The 11,005-nt window shown below is 64.1% G+C and overlaps 1 protein-coding gene across 1 annotated transcript; it reads left to right on the forward strand.

Moving 5' to 3' along the window:
* Positions 1 to 6,822: 6,822 nt before the first annotated feature.
* On the forward strand, positions 6,823 to 10,360 carry NKX1-1 (NK1 homeobox 1). The gene is made up of 2 exons (XM_068542362.1): positions 6,823 to 7,285; positions 9,507 to 10,360. Exons 1-2 carry the CDS (start codon positions 6,823 to 6,825, stop codon positions 10,358 to 10,360), a joined length of 1,317 nt encoding a protein of 438 aa, XP_068398463.1.
* Positions 10,361 to 11,005: the final 645 nt, after the last annotated feature.

The following is an 11,005-nucleotide window of genomic DNA, read 5'->3' on the forward strand; positions in this document are numbered from 1 at the left end:
CTCCTGCCCATGCAGGTCGCGTGGCCAAGCCCAGCTTCAGCAGGTGGGAAGCGTCCTTTCCCCGTTGGAAGGCCTTGGAGGGGAGGGAGAATGAAGGGAAGGGAAAGCTGGGGGCTAAATTATCCAATCGATGACATTTCTGATTTAACTGGAGCTTTTCCAGTTGCATGGGGCTGCGGGTAGGGGAGACGCGTTACTGTAAATGTACACACACGCACTCGGCACAGCAGGGGTGGTAATTCCTCCCTGTACAAAGACTCCCCAGGTCTGTCTCCTGACCACTGACCCCCGGGGAGGCCCGAGCAGAGCCAGCGGCAGCGATTCAGGCGCCGGGGATTCACTGAGGCAGGAGAAATCCAGGAGGGAGTGCAGGAAAGGCAGGGACAGCACAGGGCAAGGATGCCCTCCTGTAGCCCTGCCCCTGGAGGAAGGGTGGTCCCCGGGGACAGGCACCTCGTGTCAGGGCCAGTTCTCCCAAGCAGCTTATGGTGTGAGCTTGACCCACCACTCTCAGCAGCTAGAACTGGGGGTCTGGGCGGGGCACCACCTGCATCCACTGCACCAGGCAGAAAACTGATCAGTGCCAGGTCACACTGTCAGTGGAGGACAGAGCCAAGGTGGCTAGGGCAGGACAGACAGACTAGGGAGGCAGAGCGCTACGGGGGTGGGAGTGCGGGCTTCGGGCCGCATGCTCCGCCCCCCACACTGCTCCTACCAATCTTCTCATCAGTGTAAACATGCTTTTGCATTTTGCATCCTGCATCTGCTTTGAAGGGGGACACGGAGTTGAGTGAGACACACACATAATGTCCAAGAGCCCACAGTCTGGGGCCAGAGCCAAAAGTGAACACATAAAGTTCCCACGACATGTTAAGACATGACGGAGTGAAACTCGGGGTTTGGATGGGCACCCAAGACGGCGCCTCCCTCCACGTGGAGCTGCCGCTAAAGTGAGTAGGAAGGATCTGTGTAGACAACGGCCAAGGGCACCGCCAACAGAGGCACTCGGCAGCCAGACCCTCCAGGCTCATCAGGAGCCCTGGGCACAGGATGCAGACTTAGGAGCTAGGCAGCACATCCCACAGGACCCAGTCAGGAAGGCCTTGATGCCAGGCTGCAGAGCCCAGAGTCGGCCCTGGGCCATGGCAGCCTTAAGGAGTTTCTGGAAGAGGAGGAGTGAGACTGGATTTGTGTTTTAGAATGATGGGGATAGACTGGAGGGCTGGGCTGTGGCAGGGGCAGGAGAGGCGGTCACCAGCAGAAGATCCTGATACCCAGGGCCAAAGGCACCCCAGACCCTCCACTCAGGAGGGTCTTCTCACCATTCACCTCCAGACAGAGGGGTCCTGGGCATTACCCTGGGAAAAAAGAAAAAGAAATCCATAGAAACCCCAAATAACTCTAGTGACCACTGACAGTGAAAATGCCTAAGCTTGGAGCTCTGGGTGCTGGCAGGACCCTGAGGGACAGGAGGGAAGGTGGCCACGCTGGGCAGGGTCAAACCTGGACACCCCTGCTGCCCCTCAGAGACGGACAGTGACATGCAAAGGGGCCACAAGGGGGACAAGGAGGGACAAGGCCTGCAGAGGCAGAGACCTCCCCCCCCCCACCGGGCACCCCACCTGAACTGCCTTCCCTGTGGCACCTGTTTGTGCACATTAAAGATGCTGGCGCCAGAAGGGCCCAGCATTCACATCAAAGCTCCTCCACGTGCCGGCTGGGTGATCGTGAGCACATCATCCATCCTCTCCGGCCTCCGTTCGCTCGTCTGCAAGGTGGTGACTCCCACCCCTGGGCTGCCCTCTGGTCAGAAAGCCTTTTGGAGCCAGGGTGCCCTCTGAGGCCGGGAGAGGGAGCTGGCCGCTGCCTCTACAGCCCGGGTGCCGAAGCCAGGTGCCCCTGCCCTCCACACACAGCACCCTAGGTCCCCCACAGCCTGAAATCACTCCCAGTTGTTGATTTTTGTTTGTTTTAAAGGGTTTATAGATTTTTTAAAAATTTATTGTGTTTTTGGCTGCGTTGGGTCTTCATTGCTGCACGCAGGCTTGGGCAAGCGGGGGCTACTCTTCGTTGTGGTGCGCGGGCTTCTCATTGCGGCGGCTTCTCTTGTTGCGGAGCACGGGCTCTAGGCACGCGGGCCTCAGCAGCTGTGGCACTCGGGTTCAGTAGTTGTGGCGCGCGGGCTCTAGAGCGCAGGCTCAGCAGTTGTGGCGCACGGGCCTAGTTGCTCCGTGACATCTTCCCGGGCCAGGGCTTGAACCCGTGTCCCCTGCATTGGCAGGCGGATTCTTAACCACTGCGCCACCAGGGAAGCCCTGTTTGAAGGGTTTAAACCTCACCTTTGTATCTGACTGATTCCTTGCCTCCAACCAGGCCCAGCGCTACATGCTCTTTATCTCTGAACTCATGCAGCTTACAAGCAGGCGGATTCAAACCCAGGCAGTGAAAACCCCTGCCCTTTGGTAGGTCGTGGTTTGGTCTTGGTGAATGGGCTGCTGACAGCGCGTTGACGGTGCCGGGAGGCGAAGGCGCCTAGGGCCTGGGGCGCTGTCCGCGGTGTTGAACGTGGGCTCCGCGCGCGCTGCCCATGGTTCTGAAGACGCCCCGACGCCCGGGCTGCGCGGGGCTGGGGCCCTCTTGTCCCCAGAGCTGCAGCGCAGCAGCCCGTATTCTCTCCCTCCTCTGGTGTTCTGAGTGTGGGGTACCCTTTCTCGAGTAGTCAGGAGACCCCAGGAGAGGTATAGGTTAGAGAAGATGAGGAAACAAATAAGCAGAATGTTCCCCTTTCACTTGCCAAACTCCAGGTGAGAAAGCGGTTGTGTGGGTCGTTTGGGGGTGGAGAGGCAAGAGGAGGGAGCATGGGGGCGTCTGTCTCCAGGCTCTGCCTCCACCTTCTGTCCCCTCCCACACGTGCACAGGACAGTAGCCCGTTCAGAGAGCACAGCGTCGGCCGCGGGACCCAGGCGGGCTGGGGGGGCCGAAGCATTCATTTGTAGAGGGGATGGTGACCCCTGCCCTGCATATTTCACAGCGATGTTGAGAGGACCCTGGGCGGTCTGGAGTGGGGTGAGCTTTGCATGAATCAAACATCATTCAAATTGGGGGTTACTTATCCATGCGCCCTGGGGACACCTAGCACCGCTGCCCTTCCAGGAGCAAGACGAGAAGGGAGGCCCCTCACCCCACCACCATGTACAATGAAGGCTGTAATCTCGTCACCCTTCGACCTTCGAGCGGAGGATACGGGGACCTTAGAGGTCATATGGAATCCAACCCCCATAATTCACAGATGAAAAATTGAGGAGGGGGCTCACAAACACATGGTGAGATAATGGCAGAGATGGTGGTATCTCCCTCCTGCTCCTGCTCCAAAACCTCCCAAAACTCGTTGCTGAGGAGAGGATATTGGCGATGGGTTGAAGAGATTGTGTGCTCCGCTCTCCCCCTCCCCTCCCCTTCCAACACCTCCCCTCCCTCCCCTCTTCTGCATAATCTCAGCCCCCACTCACTCATGTTCCCGGGTCCACTTTGAAGGCCTTTTATCACCAGTCTCTCCCCAGATTTCTACCCTTGTCCATGTCGGTTCCTGCCTTGACACCCTCCCCCCGCCAGCCCACCAGTGACCCCATCTGGCCCTGACCGATGTGCAGGGTGTGTGGGCTTAGCAGCGAAGGGGGGTTTCCTGCCCGCTGGGTGGGTGGAGGCATCCCCAACTTAAGCACTGATTTCACCTGTCATTGCCCACCTGGGGCCCCACAAGTGAAGCTGGTGGCTTGGAGATAACCTGATATGGCAGATGGGCAGAGATTGCACAAATGACGGTCTAATTGACAATCAATTGTGATTAGGAGCAAAAGGACGTCTTTATAGACCCAGATGCTCTAGGTTGAAGTTGGGGAGATGGGAGGTTGTTTCCAGGTATCTGGGAGAGGAGGAGGGGTGCTGTGCATCTCCACGGCAGGTTGTTCCTTAGAGATGGGAGAGGGGTGGGGCAGTAGAGGATGCCACGATCTTCCTGATCCCCGTCCATACACAGCACCCCCGCTTCCCATGGGAAAGCGACCCGAGGTCTGCTGTGTGGCTCTGGAGGTCCCCCTCACACCCCACTGCCCTGCCCCTGCTCCAGACTGCAGACTGCAGACTTTGCAATTCATTCCCTGCCTGCCGAAGCTCCCAGCAGAATGTTTAGGGGCAGGGAAGAAAGGGGAGGGAAGGACCTCCAGACTCCAGGACAGGCACAGTGCTTTCATCCAAGTAGCGCTCAGCCCTGGATCAGCCCACACCTCTCGGCAGGGAGAGCACTTTGCTGTGCTGAGTGTGGGCATGTGCTTTGGCGAGGAGCGCAGTGTGGCTGTGTATTACAGTGTAGTATTCCACTATGCTTATTACATATCGTACTTAACATATTGTATTCTATTTACTATGCTTTAGTGGTAATCCCCATACATTATACTACATCCACATTATATAAAATGTCATTTTACATGTGCTTGTGTTCATGTTGAATGAAAGTTGTACCAAGAGAGCTCACGTTTCTCTTCCTCACGTGTGCGTATAAGGGGGGTGAGAGCAGACCCCTGCCCGCCCCCTGCCCACCCAGCAAGGTGTGGCGGTTTGGACTGCTGCGTTTGTGCCTCGCCTGGTGACCTGCGGAGGGACAGGCATGGAGTGAGAGCATGCCTTTGAGGGGCTTGTGACACTGTGTCACGCAGACTCGGCCACCCAGAGCCAGGTCAGGGCCCAGCCCTTGGGACTTGGCCCCTTAGGGTGCCCAGTAGCTGTGCCTCACGGGGGATCAGGCAGCAGCTCAGGGGACAGGGGTCCTTGTGTGCCCCTCCTCCAAGCCCAGCCCGGAGCTGGTGGGTGCATTTGTGAGCCACAAGCTCCACACGGTGTGCCCGGGTGCTCATGAGTGGATTTGCGCTCGTGTGTGGCGCGCGCTGGAGAATGACTGTGTGTGTGTGAGTGCGTGTGAATGCGTGTGCACATCTATATTCAAACTTTGCTGGGGGAGGGGTGGAGAGAGCCTAAGAGTCCCTCCAGGAAGGTGGGGGTGGGAAGGAGATAATTACCTCTCTGTGATGAGAGATTATCCACCCTCCTTCCCCCAGAGGTGATTTATAATTTAAAGATAAAGAATAATCAAGTCCTGGCAAGGAAGGACACAGTGTTGTGGGTCTGATTAGAATCTTGGGACCGACCAGCACGCGGGGGAGGGGACCGGCTGGGGGAGGGGAGGCCTTGCCTGCCCCCCCCCCCCCCCGCCGCCTCGAGGCTCAGCATGTCCGAGCTTGGCCCAAATTACAGCCAATCGGTCCCCCATTATTTCTCCCAACTTTTAATTTCTGCTTCCAAAGGATCATTGCCCGCGGTAATTGCAAAGGACCCGTCCTTGTGCGCAGAGCAGGCTCCGGGGACCGCAGTGTGAGGCGGCGCACACCGCTCGTGCACACGCCCGCGCGCACACACAGCCGCACACCCTGAAGACACTCGCACGCGCGCTCCTACCGCCGGCTCCCGCCTGGGTCCCGCGGTCGGCCGGTGTGCCCGTTGGCGGGCGCAGGGAAGAGGGAGCAGCGGCGGTTCCGCCCTCGGACGCCATCCGGTCCCTCCACCCCGAGGGCCGCAGGGCCCTGGGGTGCAAACCTCGCCGCTGTAGACAAATGTGCACACATAAAGACCCGGACCGAAGGACTTATTTCTCCGGGCGTGGGAAGGGGGAGTTTGCTGCGATGTTTCTCCTTCCTTGAGGCTATCGATTTTTGTGTAGGCCTCCTGCCGTCTGTACGATTTTTTCGGTCCCCATTTTGGGGGGGCGGGGGCGGGGGCGGGGGCGGGAGGGCCCCCCCTCCAGCCGTCCCCATTTTCGATTCCACGTCTAATGAGCGACCCGGGGGGCCGCCGGCCCCGCCCCCGGCGGGGACTCGAGGCCAGGCCCTAATTTGACGACGCGAAGGGGGCGGGGGCGGGAGGGGACAGAGGGCCGGAGACCCTGAGCGAGGGAGGCCCCGAGACACGAGAGGAGACCTCGAGCGGAGCGACGGAGAGAGGCGGGACCGAGGTCCACGGAACGCCTGGGAGGGGGCTGACGACGCGGCGAAGACCCCGGGAGTCGGCCCGCGAGGACCCCACTCCTCGCCCAGCCGCCGAGGGGCGCCGGAGCCTCGGGAGCCGCCAGGGCGCCAGGGCCCCGAGCGCCGGGAGCCAGGGGAGAGGCCGGCCGGCCGCCGGGATGCCCCAGCCAACTCTTAAGGCGCGCCCGGGGGCCTCCGCGGCCCCTCCGCAGACGAATCCCGCAATTCTTTAAGAGCCGGGGCTGTCCCCTCCCCCTCCCCCCAGGAGGCCGGCGCGCCGTTTCCGGACGAGCGGAGGCGCAGCGGCACGACGCGAACCGCGACAGCCGCTCGCGGACCGCACTCCGGCTCCGGGCTGTGGGTCTGTCGGTCGGGCCCGGGGCGCAGGCCGTGTGTCCCGCGCGGGACCCGCCTCCTCCGCCCGGGACCGTTCGCAGCCAATTAGGCGCGCGCGCTAACGAGGGCGGTGGAGCCCGCGGCCGCCTGCGGGCGCACGTGTGTGCGGCGAGTGGGCGCGTGGGCGCCGCCGGCGGGGCCGCCATAAATGAGCGGGCCGGGCGCGGCGGGCGCCTGAGGCGGCGGCGGAGGCGGCGCCAGGCAGCACCGGCCGAGCGCGGGGCGGCACGGGGAGCGAGCCGAGCCGCGGCCGCGGCCGCCGGCGCGAGACCGTGCGGCGGCGCCCGGGCCGCCGGGGATGGGAGCCCAGTAGCCGGAGGGGCCCGAGCGGCCGGAGCGGCGGGAGGCCGGCATGAGCGCGAGCGGCCCGGCGGCTACCGGGGACGGCCCCGCGCTGCCGCCGCCGCCGCCCGGGCCCGGTCCGGGGCCCGCACCGCCCGCGCCCGCGCCCGCCGCCGCCGCCGCCCGGGACGCCATGGACGGGCGCGGTGAGCTGCCTGCCTTCCCGCGGGCCGGAGCCCCGCCGCTCGCCGCCAGCGACACGGTGCCCGCGGCGCCCGAGGGGGCTGGGGCGGCCCGGCCCGGCCCCCCGCCGCGCCCCACCTCCTTCTCGGTGCTGGACATCCTGGACCCCAACAAGTTCAACAGCAGAAGACGCCGCTGTGTGCTGCTGGGCCCCGTGGCGCCCGCGGCGTGCGCCCCGTGCGCCCCGGCCCCCGCCGACCCGGGACGCCCGCCGCGCTCCGAGGAGCTGGAGCGCCGTGCCCTCGCCGCCGCCGGAGGAGCTGGAGCCGGTACCGGAGCTGAGCCGCCGCGTGAGTAGGGCACGGCCGGCACCGGGTCGCGGGGGTAAAGGGACGGGCCGCGTCTACGCGTTTGCGCTCCCGGGACCCCTCGGCGAACCTGGCCGGCCCGGCGCCAAGGCTCGGTGGAAAGTTCGCAGCGCGCGGGGCCCGCACCAGCCCGCCCGCCGCCTGCGTCCGACCCGGACTCCAGGGCCCGCACCGCCCGGTGCCTCCCGGGATGCCTCCCCCGGACCGGGCCCAGGGCTACGGGCTGCATGGCTGGCCCACGTTTGGCCACCGCGCACCCCCGGCATTGGAGGGCAGTAGGTGGCAGAGGAAGGGGAGTCGTGCGCGGCGGCTAGCCCGTGACCTCCCCACTCCCACCGCATCCTCCGGAGACCTCCCTCTCTATTCTTTCACTTCCTTCCCCGCCCCCTTTCTCTCTCTCTCTTTTTTTTTTTTTTTTGGACAAATCAGACTAATTGTGACAAAACGCTGGTTATCTCTGGAAAAACAATTAAATTCCTTCGATTACAGTTAAAGGGAAATGTGCTTAGCGGCGGAAAGCGGCTGGTAATGGGGCGGCCCGCAACCCCGACCTGGTCGATATCCCATTACGGCTGCATGCATATCTCTTTCAAGCACCTTGCAAACTCTCCCTGAACATCTAAATTATAGGGTCAAAATTCGGATAATTACTCGATTAAAACCTATTACACTTATTAGGGGCCGCTATTGATCGAGAATTGCATTCGACCGGCTCCTGATTGCTTTTGGTGCCCCCTCCGCCGGCCCTTCCTCCCTCCAACTTCCCGGGCCCTCTGCCCCGCCGGGAGAGGCACGCAGGGCCGGCAGGGCTCGGGTGGGCCTCTTCAGGCGAGAGGCTTCCCGGCACCTGCACTGGGCTTCCTCCCGGTTGGGCGGAGATGAAGGGGGAACAATCGCGGGAAGGCTGGAGGGGAGCCCCTCAGGCTTTCGGCCTGGCCAGGGTTCTGGGAGTTTCCACTCAGAGCATCCATCAAATGGGGAAGACATCCCAGTCGGAATGCCCAGTTTCTTGGTAGTTTAGGGAGGGAGCTGGGTCAGGGTTCCTCCTTCCTCAGCCCACCCCTGGACAGAGCAGAAGCTGGATGGCAAAGTGCTGTCAGGGTCACCTGGGGGACCGTCTCTCCTCCTGCTGAGGGGTATGGGTGGGGGCCAGGATATCTGCCCTGCCGGCCTCCGAGCAGCCCCTGTGGTCACCCTGGAGGAATCTTCCAGGACTGAATTTGTCCTTTATTCTCCAGTCCTCCGCGCCAACCTGACCGGGGCCTGGTGCCGACTGGGCGACATGGTGTTGGGCGCCTGCCCTGGCTTCTCTCCTGGTTGTATGACCACCTGTGGGAGCAGGGGCTGCATAGAAACACCCCTCCTCTCACCTCCCCGCCACCCCTGCCAGGCCCTGACCAGGACAGATGCTTTCCTCCAAATTTCTGAGATTCAGATTGCAGCCACCGCGCGGGCCTCTGCTTGGAGGATCCGGAGCTGCTGCTCAGACTTGACCTACTGGGGACTCCCAACCCGGCTGGTCTCAGCACTGCTCTAGACCCCCACTGCCCAGGCCAGGCCCTCCTGGTCGGAACCAGCCTGGACCTGCTGCAGTCTCAGCCGAGGGGCCAAGGGTGGCCAAGGTCTAGGGCCCCAAGTCTTGAGGTAGGGATGGATCCAGGGCAACTTTTTTGGTCCCCGGAAATCGCCTCCCCACAGCGGGCTCCAACCTCACCCCAGGACTCTGGCCGGCCCGCTCTTAAATGCCCAGTAATTGGCTGGCTCTGTTGGAGCCTTGTGGTAATTGGAGGGTAATGTACGCTGAAATAAATTAAATGGCCGTTAACTAGTTTGTACATTACGCAAAATGAGTTTAAGTTTGTATCTGCCCCATGGATCCATGGGATCTTTCCCTCTGCCAATAAGCCCTGCGGCCCCGTCCTGCCCTGCTGGGGCAAAGGCATGGGGCTCGGGAGATGGCGGGAAGGGGGGCCTCTGGAGAGAAGGAATGCACAGGGGACGGAGAGAGAAAGCGCGGGAGGGTGAGAAGGAAAGGAAGGAAGAGGGCAGGGAAACGAATGCGCTAAGGGGAAAGGGAGGCAAGAAGAGAAGCAACGGAAACAGGAAAAGGGATTCGTTAAGGGGAGCAGGGCGCCGGAGGGGCGAGTGAGCGGAAGGGAGGGCGCCGGGTCCTAACTGTGCTGTCCTCCCTCCCCGCCCACAGACGCCGGCGACCCCCGCAAGGCGGACGAGGCCGAGGCCAACGGCTACAGCAGCGGCGGTGGCCGCAGCCCAAGCGCAGACAGCGGGGACGAGGCGCCCGACGACGACGGCGAGGACGAGGCGCCCGAGGCGGGAGCGGCGTGCGGCGCGGAGGTGCGGGGAGGCGGCAGTGGCCTCGGGGCCCGCGGGTCGGGCTGCCAGGGCGAGGCCGAGGCGCCCCCAGGCGCTGTCGATGAGGCCACTGTCCTCGGCCCCCGTGGGAACTCGCCCGGAGCCCCGGGCCCGCCGGGAGCCTCGGCGGCGCCCGGGGGCGCGGGGACGACCCCGCAGGGCGCGGCGACGGCGACGAAGCCCAAGCGGAAGCGCACGGGCTCCGACTCCAAGTCCGGGAAGCCACGGCGCGCGCGCACCGCCTTCACCTACGAGCAGCTCGTGGCGCTGGAGAACAAGTTCAAGGCGACGCGCTACCTGTCGGTGTGCGAGCGCCTCAACCTGGCGCTGTCGCTGAGCCTCACCGAGACGCAGGTGAAGATCTGGTTCCAGAACCGCCGCACCAAGTGGAAGAAGCAGAACCCGGGCGCCGATACCAGCGCGCCGACCGGCGGTGGAGGGGCACCGGGGCCGGGCTCCGGGCCGGGCGCGGGGCTGCCCGGTGGCCTCAGTCCACTCAGCCCGTCGCCGCCCATGGGCGCACCGATCGCCATGCACGGCCCGGCCGGGTACCCGGCGCACGGCCCCGGCGGCCTGGTGTGCGCCGCGCAGCTGCCCTTCCTGTCGAGCCCGGCGGTGCTGTCGCCCTTCGTGCTGGGCTCGCAGACCTACGGCGCGCCCGCCTTCTACGCGCCGCACCTCTGAGCACGGCCTCGGGACAGGACGGGACGCCGGGCCGGGCGGCCCTCGCGCCCCCGAGGCCGCGCCCAGGACCCGAGGGTGCCCGCCGGTCGGCCCTTTTGTAAGGCTGACTCTGTATATAGCCGATTGCTACAGAAGAGTTTTAAATTTATAAACGACTGTCCGCGCGCGTCGGGGCCGAGCTCGGCCCGCTGGGAAGCACTTTGCCGAACTCTACTCAATCAATAAACCGCAGGAGGCCGCGCCCAAGTCCCTCAGGCTCCCGCGTCGCCCGCGCCCCGTCCTCCTCGCCGCCCTTCGGTGGGGACTTCGGCGCGACCGAGGCGCTCCTGGGTGCTCGACCCTGCGCGGGCCTTGGGCCCCGGTTTCCCTGCCGCCCGGCGTCCCGTGGCCAAGCTCGCCCCGTCCTGCGTCGCCCGGGTCCCCCCACGCGCTTGGGAACAGGCGCGCGGCCCCGGTGCTGTGTGCGCTGAGGCTCCGGTCCAGGAGCCCCGGGTCCCCGCTCCTTCCGTTCCCCTTCCCCTTCTTCCGCCCGGGACGCTTGGGGGTGAGGGAAGCCCAGCGGCACAGTGCCCGCGCGGTGGGGCCTGGGGGCAGCGCTCGCGCTGGGCGCCGACTCTGCCCCCGCCCCGCTGCGCATCCGCGCGA

Source organism: Eschrichtius robustus, chromosome 4 (assembly GCF_028021215.1).
Source record: "Eschrichtius robustus isolate mEscRob2 chromosome 4, mEscRob2.pri, whole genome shotgun sequence".
Lineage (NCBI taxonomy): Eukaryota > Metazoa > Chordata > Mammalia > Artiodactyla > Eschrichtiidae > Eschrichtius > Eschrichtius robustus.

Coding starts and splice junctions, on each gene's coding strand:
- NKX1-1 (XM_068542362.1), top strand. CDS start 6,823: ATGAGCGCGAGCGGCCCGGCGGCTACCGGGGACGGCCCCGCGCTGCCG. Junction 7,286..9,506: donor TACCGGAGCTGAGCCGCCGC/GTGAGTAGGGCA, acceptor CCCCGCCCACAG/ACGCCGGCGACCCCCGCAAG.